General features: G+C 37.9%; 3 protein-coding genes across 4 annotated transcripts; 1 reads left to right on the top strand and 2 right to left on the bottom strand.

Annotated features, from left to right (window-relative positions):
* Positions 1-4,129: 4,129 nt before the first annotated feature.
* On the top strand, positions 4,130-7,002 carry LOC108807622 (uncharacterized). Its single transcript, XM_018579893.2, has 6 exons — positions 4,130-4,670; positions 4,733-5,052; positions 5,125-5,994; positions 6,069-6,272; positions 6,365-6,565; positions 6,663-7,002. The coding sequence occupies exons 1-6, from the start codon at positions 4,406-4,408 to the stop codon at positions 6,783-6,785; spliced, it is 1,983 nt and encodes a 660-aa protein (XP_018435395.2). The 5' UTR covers positions 4,130-4,405; the 3' UTR covers positions 6,786-7,002.
* Positions 7,003-7,026: 24 nt separating this feature from the next.
* Positions 7,027-9,525, bottom strand: LOC108807632 (pentatricopeptide repeat-containing protein At1g15480, mitochondrial). Of its 2 annotated transcripts, none has more exons than XM_018579900.2 (4): positions 9,448-9,525; positions 9,200-9,267; positions 8,573-9,071; positions 7,027-8,460 (listed from the first exon to the last, which is right to left on the bottom strand). In XM_018579900.2, exons 2-4 carry the CDS (start codon positions 9,226-9,228, stop codon positions 7,210-7,212), a joined length of 1,779 nt encoding a protein of 592 aa, XP_018435402.2. In that variant the 5' UTR covers positions 9,229-9,267; positions 9,448-9,525; the 3' UTR covers positions 7,027-7,209. The 2 variants fall into 2 exon arrangements, with proteins under 2 accessions (XP_018435402.2, XP_018435408.2); XM_018579906.2 differs by having other exon boundaries at positions 9,402-9,473.
* Positions 9,526-9,754: 229 nt separating this feature from the next.
* On the bottom strand, positions 9,755-11,895 carry LOC108822240 (uncharacterized). The gene is made up of 8 exons (XM_018595306.2): positions 11,707-11,895; positions 11,470-11,602; positions 11,138-11,273; positions 10,933-11,014; positions 10,655-10,830; positions 10,437-10,574; positions 10,223-10,362; positions 9,755-10,136 (listed from the first exon to the last, which is right to left on the bottom strand). Exons 2-8 carry the CDS (start codon positions 11,570-11,572, stop codon positions 9,904-9,906), a joined length of 1,008 nt encoding a protein of 335 aa, XP_018450808.1. The 5' UTR covers positions 11,573-11,602; positions 11,707-11,895; the 3' UTR covers positions 9,755-9,903.
* Positions 11,896-13,393: the final 1,498 nt, after the last annotated feature.

Below are 13,393 nucleotides of genomic sequence, written 5' to 3'. Positions count from 1 at the left end.
AAAACGGACGTTTTAAATTTAAACAAAAGTTTGAAATTTGAAATGTCCGAAGTTAGGGGCCAGTGCTACTACTACTATATTCTAGCTCCTTTAACGGCGAAGTATCGCGCTGTCGCGCATTCGTAGTTTCGAAATATTGACGCCAGGGCCGTTAGCTAACAAGAACGTGATCCGACCGGACCGTATCTGCTATATCAGCAAAGCTACGATGTAACCGGCGTTGATCACTTTAGCTTTGTTTCGTTACATAATCTTACAAAAGAGCTAACAGAGATTAGAGAGAGAGAGAGAGAGAGAGAGAGCATTTGATATTTCGAACGGTGGTCGTGTTAACATGTTATCGTATTACTTTATGGATTTGTGCGCTGAAGATATATCTCAACATGTATTTTCTTTATTGCCAGCTTCACTAAGGTAGGACCGTGATGAATGTACCATATAAACCAAGAGATTCATTTTATCCTCTTTCTATTATTCGAAGAGACCATTTTAAAAGAAACCTTTAGTTCATGTGTTTATTATAAGTGTGTCATTTCCTATGTGGCAACACCATAATCATTCTCACATCTTTTTATTAAAAGCCATCTTCTTACTAGGCTAATTACATATAGTGTCATTGATCATTAAATGTAGCTTCACATAATATAACATATGCTTTCTAATTATTAGATAACAAAACTAAATGTTCCCTAATTACATATATATTCTGTCTACATAATATGATAAAACATATATTATAAATGATTTCGTTATTGTAATAAAACAGCATATATCCCATACGGTTTTCTTATATTTGTGTTTACAATATAAAACAATTTTTTTTTGTTTATCACATATGTTCCAAGTAGGCCTGGGCATTTTACCCGGACCCGAGGACCCGACCCGGAACCGACCCGAAAATACCCGACCCGGAACCGACCCGAAAAATTATAAGTACTCATATGGGTCTTTTTATTTTGGATCCGCGGGTCTCGGGTAAGACCCGGACCCGAACCGAGACCCGATCGGGTACCCGAAATACCCGAGATTTATTTTATATATTAGGTATATTTGGGTGATTGGGTATATTTTTGGTATTTCTAATCTTTTTTTAAGTTTTAGGTTCGTATTTTCGGGTATAATTCCAAATTTCGAGTGTAATTTTAGATTTTCAGAAAATATAATTTGGATATTCAGATATCTTTTGAGTTTTTAGGTCTGATTTTAGGTAAATATTCAGGTACTTTTATGGTTTTTCGGGTACTTTTCGAGTTTTCGGGTCCAGTTTGGGTATTTCGAGTTTTTTGGGGTTTTATATACCTGAACCGACCCGGATCCGAACAATACCCGAATATTATAGGTGTTTTACGGGTACTGAAATTCTAGACCCGAACCGACCCGGACCCGACAAGACCCGACCCGGAACCGACCCGAAAATTATAAATACCCATATGGGTCTAAATTCCGAGGACCCGAAAGACCCGGACCCGATAAAACCCTACCCGAACCCGACCCGAAGACCCGTATGCCCAGGCCTAGTTCCAAGAATATTAATTTGAGACTTCATGATTACTTAGGTTCTGTGATGAACAAAATAACAAAAAAGAATGTGTTTCGTTTTTTTTATTTTACTGCAAAATTATTAGAGAACGAACATAAACGTCCTTGATATAATATTTTTTCGGAGTCAACATTAATAGAGAACGAAAAAACAATTTTGATTATTTGTGTAGTCAAAATTTTTAGAATATGTTTTCGTCATTGAAATAAATGTTTGTATATTCAAACATGAAATATATTTGTTGTTTGCTAAAATCGTTGCTTTCAGAAATCCATATTTGTGCATATGTACATATTTTCTATATTACATACGAAAATATATCATATGTTTACATTTGACCGTAAACAACAAATGATTGTTACATGAAGTCAAAATTTTTGATTGATTAGTGGTTGATTGATTTTGTGAATCAATTTGAAATCTTGGTAATAAATTCAGGTATTAAATTTGTGGAATCATTTTAGGTGTTAATTTTTGAATCAATTCATAATCTTCATTTATTGATTTTTAAATGTATCAAGTAATTTTGTCAATTAGGTTCGTATAAAAAGAAAGGTACATTGGGAATTGATTTTTGTTTGCCTTGATTTATTAGCATTCGATAGTTTAGGCAAGTTTTAACCAAAAATTAGAGCGCAAATTATGTAATATTAATTTGTGAAAAAATAATTATGGCGGTTTTAGAAAGCTGATTAACCCTAAACTTTTTTCCATGACGTATATAAATACGGTGCCCAAAGCACATCTCCACACCACACTCATGCTTCTCAAATCATCATTGAAATGGTTCTCATTGATTCTAATGTGAGTTTCTACAATTTTAGATATGTTTAATGTAATATGCTTGGATATATATGTTGTACTATGTGTGTTGCAATGCAAATTAATTATGGAGTAGATAATGTATTGTACTAATTTTAAATTAAAAAATGTTGAAGATGATATCGCCTTAATTTTTAGAATATGTTTTCGTCATTGAAATAAATGTTTGTATATTCAAACATGAAATATATATGTATGTATATATAATTTTATTATATATGACTAAGTTATATAATTTAAGTAAATAAACAGGAAATCGACCATATAATTTAAATAAATAGGAGATTTGGTGACATCTTTTAATATCAAATCCAATAATGTTTTTTTCTATATTACTTTATTTTTTTGCTAATTTTATGTTAATCGTAATTAATGCTATTCCAAAAATTAGGGAATCAACTTTATAATTTAAATAAATATGAGATCTGGAGACGTCTTTTAATATCAAATCTTATAATATTTTGTTTCTATATGTACTTGATTTCTTTTGTTAATTTTACGTTTTATCATAATTATTCTATTGAAAAAAATAGAATTTAAGTAAATAAATAGGGAATCTACCTTATAATTTCAATAAATAGGAGATTTAGTGGCGTCTTTTAATATCAAATTCAATAGTGTTTTGTTTCTATATTTTACTTGATTTTTTTTGCTGATTTTACGTTTAATCATAATTAATGCTATTGAAAAAAATTAGGAAACTAATGTAATATTAATCAATATGCATTCTGATTTAAGTTAATATATGAAAGTTACTACTAATATATTCAAATTTCTGAGACCAGTTAAACATTTTACACGGAATTGTAGGGATTTTCTGCCATTAATCTCGCCATGTAATATATTTGATTGATACAATTATCATTGACCTAAATCCTGTTAATTATTACAATATATTATACTAAACTTTCTTCGACTATATCATAATCTACAAACTTTAAAACATGCAAAGACAATGAGTGCTATTGATGCTTTTGAGAAAGAAGTATATCATTTCGTTTAGTGAGTTTGATAAGCTGATACTTTTTTTATTTTCTTTATGGGATTGCAAACAAAGAATTCTGAAGATATTTTTTATTTGTTTATTTATAATTTTTTCTTTTAATATTTTATTATTCTATTGGATATGTTTCGTTTTATTTTATATTCATAATTTATATTATGAAATCAAATTGCATGTGTTTTGTTTTATCTTAAATTTATAACTAATTTTATATAATTTTTTTTTTTTACTCTTATAGTTTTACTTCCACAAAAATATTTAGATGTTACATCTAATCAATTACACAAGTTTAAAAAAAAAATCAAATTTCACCTTATATAAACATGCATAATTTCGTCCAATCTTTATTATATAATATGTAATTTTTGTTACTGTGATTTTAGTTTTCTAATATCTTAGAATAAAATTTATAATATTTATTAGTCCATTCTTTCCGCGCAAGGCGCGGATATCACCTAGTGATATACTATAATAACTAGTTTTTTTAAGCTGTATTCATGCGAAACGCATAAAGCGAAATAACACTAAAAATATTCGGACAGAGTTAAAAAAGGGTAGAATGGGGGCAATAAAAAGCTTTAAACAGCAAGTCCGAAGCAAGAGACAGGTCGGACCAAGTTGTCAAGATGTTTTTTTCTTTCTTTCTTTGTGCTGTTTTCTTTTTAAAAATGCATCTTCATCAATATATACTATAATTACTATTTAGTCAACTAAATATATCAGCAGTTCCTTTACATTGAAAAAGTATTTAACGAAAAACAAATCGTGCCAATGTATTAAAAAGAAAACACGAAGAAAAACGGAGGTTTTTGGTTTTCTCGAGAAACCAAAAAGTTTCGATTTTTTCTCTATTTCTTCCTGACGATTCTGAAAAAAAAAATAATCTCTGCCTCATCTCTCAATCAGAATCACAGCAATGACCTTCCTCTGATCATCACTCTATCTCACATTGTCGAAAGGATTAGTCTTTACCATCCTCCTCCTCGCACCCGATCTCGAATTTTTGGGCGTTTTGACCGAATCGAAAGCGACGAGAGAGGATGGCAAAAGTTTGGTTCTTTGTGGAGAAGGTGAGAAGATGCATGCGGACACTCTTCTTCATAGTCGCAATGCTCGCTTCGCTCCTAGTTTCTTCGCTGCCGTTGCTTGTAGCTATATGCGATGTCCTGGTCCCCAGCTTCTTGCTCTCGAGCTTCACTTGCGTGACTTGCTACGGCGCCAAGGAGCATCTGATTCGTTACGGTTTCAAGAGATCCTTGACTGACATTCCTCTCGTCTCCGTCGCCAGATCTTTCCTTTTCATCTGTAAGAACAATACTTTTTTTGTCTGCATTGCGTTCTGTAGACTGATCTTTTTGGTGGAACAGGTATCTATTCACTCTCGGATGTTCCTGCCTTGTCTCACGGTCCTTACCTCGGAACTGTATCTCTGTGCTCTGTAATTTCGGTTCTGCTTCTTTCGGTTAAAGCTTGCCTTTTCACTGTGACTACTTCTCAGCTCAACACCGAAGCTGCTTCCTTCTCTCCGTCTAGGCACCACCACCGGCTTCACCTGAAGAAGTCGTGGGGGATGCCGGTTCTATTCCTCTCGTCTGTGGTGTTTGCGCTTGGTCATACGGTTGTAGCTTACGTCACTAGCTGTAGAGCTAGGAGGAAGATTTTGTATCACAGAGTTGACCCTGAAGCTGTGAGTTTTCTTTTTGCTTTGTTTTTTTGTTTGTGTGTGTGTGTGTGCTTATATGGAGCGTGTGTGTGGCAGGTTCTTTCATGTAAGAGCATCTTCTCTGGCCACCAGAAAGTCCCACGGTCCCCGGTTCCTTTGGTTGGAAAGGCCTCCAAGTTCGATGGAGAAGCAAGGCGAAAGCCTTTGTCCCACGATGAAGGAGAGCTTCCAGTGAGTTTGCTTGCTGACACTGACAGTTTATTCATCAAAATCCGAGGGCTCACTGTGCATTACAAGCTTAGTGCACCTGGTTCACCACCAGGGCAGTGTATCTCCCCTCCAAATGTTCTTGATGCGAACTCTAGTTACACCGCGCCGGAGACAATGGCTGGAAGGTCCAAGTTTTTTGACAGGAAACTGTTGAGCATGGCCGAGAAAAGCCAGCAGCGTCATCATCATCATCATTACCACAGGAGCTACAGCAGCGTGTTTAACAATTCTTCCTTGCACGACCCTCTTCTCGATGGTTCTCCTCCTCCTACTTCTCCTCTTCTGTTCAAAGAAATAACACGTCAAGAGGAAGAGAAGATGAATGTGTTCAGTTTTGAGGCCGAGGAGAAAGGCATGGAAGAAAGTGGTGGTAGATTTGGTGTGGTTTTGGTTCATGGATTTGGGGGAGGAGTGTTTTCCTGGAGGCATGTGATGTCTCCACTGGCTCATGAGCTTGGCTGTGCTGTCACTGCATTTGATAGGCCTGGTTGGGGATTAACAGCCAGGCCACATATAAATGATTTGGAACAAAGACAGCTTCTCAATCCTTACACGCTTGAAAACCAGGTAGAGATGCTTCTTGCTTTCTGTCGTGAGATGGGATTCTCTTCGGTAGCATTTGTTGGTCATGATGATGGAGGTCTGCTTGCTCTGAAAGCTGCACAGAGATTGTTGACAGCAAACGATCCCATCAAAGTGAGTAGACTTGATATGGCTTCTTCTCCCTCTTTTTTCTGTTTAGTCTTATTTGGTCTAATGTTTTTTCTTAGGTTGTGGTCAGAGGAGTGGTTTTGCTAAATGTAAGCTTGTCAAGGGAAGTCGTTCCAGCTTTTGCAAGAATACTTCTGCACACATCACTACGGAAGAAGCACCTCGTTCGCCCTCTTTTACGCACTGAGATAGCTCAAGTAGTGAACCGTCGCGCTTGGTATGATCCTGCAAAGATGACAACAGACGTCCTCAGACTATACAAGGTACCCTCCTTTCTTTACCATTTCAACATTTCATGAAAGATTGCAAATCTTGTGAACATATAATATAAATCAAGTTCCTCCCTCTTTATCAGGCCCCGCTACACGTAGAAGGCTGGGACGAGGCACTTCATGAGATAGGCAGACTCTCATCTGAAACGGTGCTTGCACCTCAAAATGCAGCTTCGCTTCTTAAGGATGTGGAAAACCTGCCGGTATTAGTCATTGCTGGAGCTGAAGACGCGCTTGTCCCATTGAAGTCATCCCAAGCAATGGCGTCTAAACTCCTAAACTCTGTAACTTAACTCCCTCACGCTCGTTTTAATATCTCAGCTACGGTTTGTTTTCATGCCATAAAAAACAGTAACTGACATTCGTTCATGTTAATGACAGAGACTAGTAGCAATCTCAGGATGTGGGCATCTACCACACGAGGAGTGTCCCAAGGCGCTTCTTGCAGCTATGTCTCCTTTCATCACTAGACTTGTACTCAGGCCAGATCTCCAGAGTCAATAGCCAAAATCACTTTCCTTTTTGGTCGTCCTCTTAGCTTTACAATCAGACCCAAAACTTTGAGGTCCTGTTAGGGTGAATTCATCATAGGATTTGTTGTAACCTTTCGTCTCTTTGAGCGTGTTTCTTTTATTATTATTCACTTAAACATGAGTGTGGCACAAGTCTCTGTAAATTATTCGGTTTGGAATATAATGTAAAATGCTTTCGTTTGCATTCATCCCCTTTTCATTAGCAAACCAAATAGAAAGAACCATACCATTGGGCAAAGAAGCAACCATACAGAGTTTTATAATATATATTAGGAGGCTTCAATTTAAACTAAGAATGCTTACTGAAGTTTCTAAACATGGATAGAAAGCGAATCAATCAAACCAAAGATTCACCAAAAAGCAGAATATGTAACGTAGAAGTAGCAAGTGTTAACTCAATCCAGGAGATCAGAGAGAGGCGTCTTCTTGAAGGGATCGGCGTTAGCGAGCAGAACAGCCAATCCTCTGTTAGGGAAGACGTTATCAGCTTTCATTCTGTCCTTCATTCCATAAGCTGGAGCTTTGGCATTGACATAAGCCTGGATAAGGGACTGAAACTGCCTGAAGCGTGAAAGATAGCCAGATTGCCTCATCCTCTGGAAGATTTTCTCAGTGTTGTGAACGTCACCTCTTCTCGCGTACTCGTCCATCACGCACATGAAGGAGCTCATCAAGGGCTTTATCTGTTTCAACTGCGTTGCCTTGCTCAGTGACGAATCAGCCATTTCCACTTCCCCGGCTTCCACGTAGAGCCTGATCAGTGCATCCCATGTCAAGGCCCCGATGTTGCACCCGCTGTCCAACATCCTCTTAACCAGATCCTTGCCCTCAGAGACCATCTTGTGATCCACGTAAACTCTCAAGAGGACAGAGTACATCCCTGAGGAAACTCTAGTGCTCATCTTTATCGACTTCTCGAAAACCGCCTCTGCTTCTTTGACTTTATTAATCTTTCCAAACGCCAGGATTGCAGCAAGGCACTCTTTATAATAAGGGTTGTTCTCTTCGCAGATCTTCCAGATTCTGCTCACCTCATCCGCCCTCTGGAGAAAGCCATATACCGAAAGCAAATCCTTGCACACGTACCTATTAGCCTCCAAACTCTCACCTTCCATCTCTTTCAGCACTTTCTCAGCCTTCTCTTTAAGCCCAGCTGATGCATAGTGTCTTGCAACGATGGATTTTGCACGAAGGTCAACTTCAACACCTTCGCTTTTCATCGTCTCCACAACCTGTTCCATCCCACTTATGTCATTCGACGCTCCCTTGGCGTCAATCAGGATTTGGTACGTGTAGAGAGTCGGCTTCAGGTTTTCCTTCTCCATCATCAATAACGTCTCGGCTATCTTCTTCTTGTCAACCCTCTTGTAAAGCATAAGCATCTGGTCACAGGCATATGATGTCCGAGGGAATCCCAAGTCCTTCATTTTGTTGAAAACGGCTTCTGCTTTCCTCACGTTGCTTGTTGATGCGTAGTTCGTCAGGAGGGTGCGGTAGACCAGTTCCCCTCTGAAAGACTCTGGGATTCTCTCGATGTAAAGCTCTCCTTTGTGCAGACCACGTACCTTGGCAATCAGATCAAGCCGAGAAGCATAATCTCTCTCTTCCAGTTCAAATGGCTTATGTTCTTCAAGCCATTCTACCAACTATAGTAACAAGAAAACAAGGTAACAACGAAAGAGTAAATCTAGAGCCTATTCAAACATATTGATAAACATTAATAGTAAGCACATGGTGAAACAAAAAAGCAATATGTACCTGCAGTGCTCTCCCATACATCCGACGCCTACGGAGCTGTAGCATCGCATTTGCAATCTCTGTGCGGTTGATCTCCTTTCCTTCTTCAACCCACTTATCAATCGCAGTCGCTACAGAGAGACCTGAGACAGAAACAATGGCCTTGAAAAGCTCAGATGATCTCCTGCTTCCCGGTGTTTTACCAGCCTCAGAGAGTAGTTCCAGTTCTGCTCCCTCAATGTCACCTTCATCACAGGACAACTCCTCCTCAGAATGAAGAGAAGTTTCAATGCTTTCGAGGTCATCTTCCTCTCCGGAACTTCTAGCCCCAGCGTCAGAGGAAAGTGACCGTCTTCCGGTAGTGAAGTTCCACGGGAGCTCGTAAGAGCTAGAGAAAGCTTCGTCTTTATCGTGTATCAAAGCGTTTGAGTCGATCGAACCGTTCCTTTCTAGTCCCAATGGAATCTCTAGCTTAGAGTAGTACACAGCATTGCAAGCTCCTAGCCTGAGACTCTGGCTTCTGAAAAAATAATAGATGCTGCTCAATTACCTTGAACTATGTATTACCATTCAATGGCGCATCTGAAGAACATTTTTAAACCTCTATTTTCGGGAGAGAGAAGACAAATCTAAAGATTGGAAACAAACCTCCTTACAACCTTCGAGAGAGCAAACATGTCTCCTCCTCGTGAAAGATCACCGACACTGATCTGTTACTGAAAAGATAAAACACAGAGACAAAAATAGAATTAGAACAAACAAGTTAGGTCGCGGATTTGAAGGAAATGCTATGCATTTCACTCGCAGAGATCGGACCCAGTAAGAAAAATTAAAACTTTGAGAAGATTACAGAAAGTTCAAAACTAGGGTTTTCTGGGGGAGGATGAGAGATTTACAGTGTAACTGGAGTGCAAGCGAACTGTGGACGAAATAGAGTTAATCCAAAACCTGGAGGGTTGAGAGGAGCTAAAGGAGTAAAAAGAGGGGTTTAGGGTTTTACACTTTGGGCCTGAACTCATATTGGGCTGTATGGTGGATCTAATTAGTAACAAGGCCCACCTTTTCGTCAACGGTCACTCTCTGCTTTTGTAAAAGTCAACGGTCACACTCTGCTTAGACCTTTCGCAGTTGAGTTTGATTCTACAAACATTTTTTAGTGTACACGATGAGAGTATAAGTAGTTGAGAAAGTGATGAGTATTGATGGGAGAGGAAGTGTTCATATTTATTTATTGGAAGGAAAAAAAAAAAGATAAAACAGGTCAAACTTGTAAGCCAAAAAAAAAAAGATAAACTGGAAGGGATCATTCTCTTCTGCAACTATTAGTTATATCACAAAAGCTAAATACGTATTCATTTGGCTTCTGCAGCTTTCTCACTGATACGCAGACTTTCAGCTTTACGCACAACCTCCTCTGCCACAAGCTTCACGTTACCGCTCTGATCGCTCTCCTTCTCCTCCTGGTTCACTGAACCAACAACCTCCCATATTCTGACCGTCCCGTCTTCTGATCCTGACGTGTATGACTCCCCACCTGGCGAATACCTCACGCAGTGCACTGGTCCGTGGTGACCCTTGTTACACCCTGCATTCCACCGGATTATTGGCTTTAAAAAAAAGACATACACACAGATTCCAAATCATTATATATATTCTTCAAAAGGAACTTACCAATCTCTTCTCCAGTCTGGAAATCAAACCTATGGACCCACATGTCTTCTCCTCCAGCAATGAAAGTGTTCCCTTGTTTCGGTTCCAAGGATGCTGATTCAACGTTGCAAGGCATCTCATAGCTCTTGACCAATCCAAAACTAAGGAGAGCAGGAGGGAAAGGCTTTAGCATAAAAAGGACAAAGAAAACAATAAGAAAAAATCTGAAACTTACTTAGTGGCGTCCCAAAACTTAACACTAGATCCATCAGCAGTAGTTATGTATCGCCCATCCTGGCTTACTTCAGCACTAGTGACTGGGAACTTGGTTTCTAATGTTTGAACAATCTTGTCACTTCTTATGTCCCATAACCTGAAGAGAACAAAAGGATGATGATGAGATAAAAGGACTGAGTCCAAAGGAGGCAGGAACGATGTGGTGTGTGGACATACCTAATGTCACCGGTATCTGTGCAAGAACTCAGGATAGTATTATCACTGTGAAGCCATTCTACGGTTCTGATTGAACCAGGAGAGTTTCCAACTTCTTTAGGAGGTGCGTCTGGCCTGTTCATATCGAATATCCGAAGAATCTTCTCCATTCCACCGGTAAGCAAAAGGTGAGTGTCCTAAATAAAAAAAAGAGTTGAGCACCACATCCCACCATCCATATATCAGAACACTTGGCAAGGGAATCGAATCAGTCTTTGCTTGCTGGGAAAGATACTTACCTCAGAGAAGGCACATGCGCGAACGATGTGCTTGTGTTCAAAGGAGTGCAATTCATCTCCAGTCAATGCGTTCCATATTTTCCTGATACATATATATGTTATAATCACAAAGAAAAAGCCTTAAGCGAGTAATCCATCACCAGTGGATATTAAATTTACAAAAAAGATTAAATGGTAAAACAAAGAAGAAGAAGAAGAAAGATACGCAGTGAAATCAGCAGAAGCAGAGGCAGCGCGCATAGCATGTTTATCAAGGCTGCAACTCCAAACTGCTCCTTTATGTCCTTCAAAAGTCCCTATCCAATCACCAGTCTCCCCATTCCTCAGCATTGGGTTCGAATCTAAAACATCACAAAGTCAAGCTTCAGTTATAACAAATCTCAAGACATCTCATAATAATCCCAATTTCTCTCTCTCTCTCGGATCAGCAACACAAACGATTAAAAAAGAAGAAAAAAAAGACACAGCGCATGATCCAATATACTAATCGATCGACCCTGAATCAAATCAGGATCGGGGAAGGAAAAAAGATCGTACCTTTGCTGGCGCTGATGAGGAAGAATCCATCTGGAGTCACCGGACTGTAAGAAACGTCGACGACGGGACGAGAATGCCCGTGGCATACTAACGGAACCCCCATTATCTCTTCCTTTTTGTCTGTCTCTATTCACTTAATGAAAACAAAATGAAAAAAAAAAAACTAAATCAATCAGAACAAAAATCGATTATTTGTTTTGTCCGAATCGGGACAGATCTTAAAGTAACATGCTATACCCGACAAGAGTGCCCCAGTGCTTTAGATCGGTAAGAATGTATTGAACCTGCTCCCCCTTGAAGAGGATCACACCTTGGATTTTTTTTTAATTTGGAAAGACAAAGTGTGAGAGAAGAAGGAATGATAAAAGGAACGACTTTTTTAATTATTATATGGCCCTTGATGATGCAGAGAGGAACTCGCGGAGACGATGATGGTCGTTAATCAGAGACATGGTACCTTTCGTAATTTACAATTTAGGGTTTCTGTTTAGTAGTATTGGTGATGTGACACCATATTTTCAAAGTAATTCGTTTGGCAGCTTATACTTAAATAATTTAATCAGTCGCTCCCCAATTACGTGAAGATTTTTTTTTTTTTTAACAACAATTACGTGAAGATTGATATGAGTTTTGTGAGAACTATTCAGTGTTTGTATTTTTACGAAATGTGTTTTTATGATTTGGTTTTGATGGGTTGACACAATGATTGATTAGTATAAAATGATTTAGCATAAATATATACAGAATTTCATAAAACAACAACACCGACGAAAACATATATACCTAATGATCTCATGGTACGGCGTTTAGAATCTTGAGTTCTTTTCATACATAGATTTTTTAATTATTGTTTAAAACGATGTTGACCCATGAGCATGTAATTATCTTAATTATTATGTTGTTTGTCAAATCTCTCTCACTGGTAACCACAAAAGGAATAAAAAGAATAGGAAAAATGGAATGAAAAGGAATAAAATAAAAGGAAAATTCATTCCTCTTCTAATTTCATAAGGAATAATTGTAGTCTTTTATTCCATAAATCTTAAGGAATATTGAGGAATCATAGGTAACAAATATTCCTTGTAAATTGTGTAAATTGTAAGGAATGCTAAGGAATTAGTTATTCCCACACATTCCCTTGGTCACCATTTGGAGCCTTATAACTCTGGTCTGGATAGCACTCGATGAATCATGTATATAGCTGGTTTAGCATGCATGCATGTAGTTTTACATGCTTCGCTCAAATCTTATTTATGGGCTATAAGCTTTACTTATTTCAGTTATTTGTTTAGAACATATTTGAATGTTAATGACTCTTAACCTTATAGTCAAAAAAAAAAATGTTAATGTCACAGTGATAATGTCACTTGAAAGACATAAAGTCTGTAACAACTTGGTCATGTAGCCAGTTTGTAAGTAAAGCAAAAACAGAAACATCATTGCATTGAAAGCTAAAAGTACTCCATTTGCTCGTATTGTATAATCTGGATTGAAGTAAATATACACGCGGTTTGACTGATAAAAGATTCTGGGACAATAATTAATGTTAACTTGCACGGGCCAGTGCCATGGGCGTGGAGATAAACAAGAGTGCGTTAATCTGCAAAAAACGTCAGGAGTGAGTTTTGGTACAAGAAATGTAACTTTATTAAAATGTGTGTGCATGCCCGTTTATACCACATAAAAACATCTCTCCATCCACTCCAACTACCTCAAATTATTTATATATGGGTCTCACAAACTTGCCGTATGTGGTACGTAGCATATGCATTGTTCTTAGTTTTGTTTTCTAATCTATACTGAGATTGTCGAACACAAAGGAAATACACTGTTATTTAAAATCTGATAACATCCACATAATATAATTGCTGAGGTTTTTTTACCCAGATTTTTTTTTTTTGGGTTGATACATGTTTTGATGTAA

Source organism: Raphanus sativus, chromosome 1, assembly GCF_000801105.2.
Source record: "Raphanus sativus cultivar WK10039 chromosome 1, ASM80110v3, whole genome shotgun sequence".
Lineage (NCBI taxonomy): Eukaryota > Viridiplantae > Streptophyta > Magnoliopsida > Brassicales > Brassicaceae > Raphanus > Raphanus sativus.
Note: the sequence above shows the minus strand (reverse complement) of the source record. Positions and strands in the feature narration are given on the sequence as shown.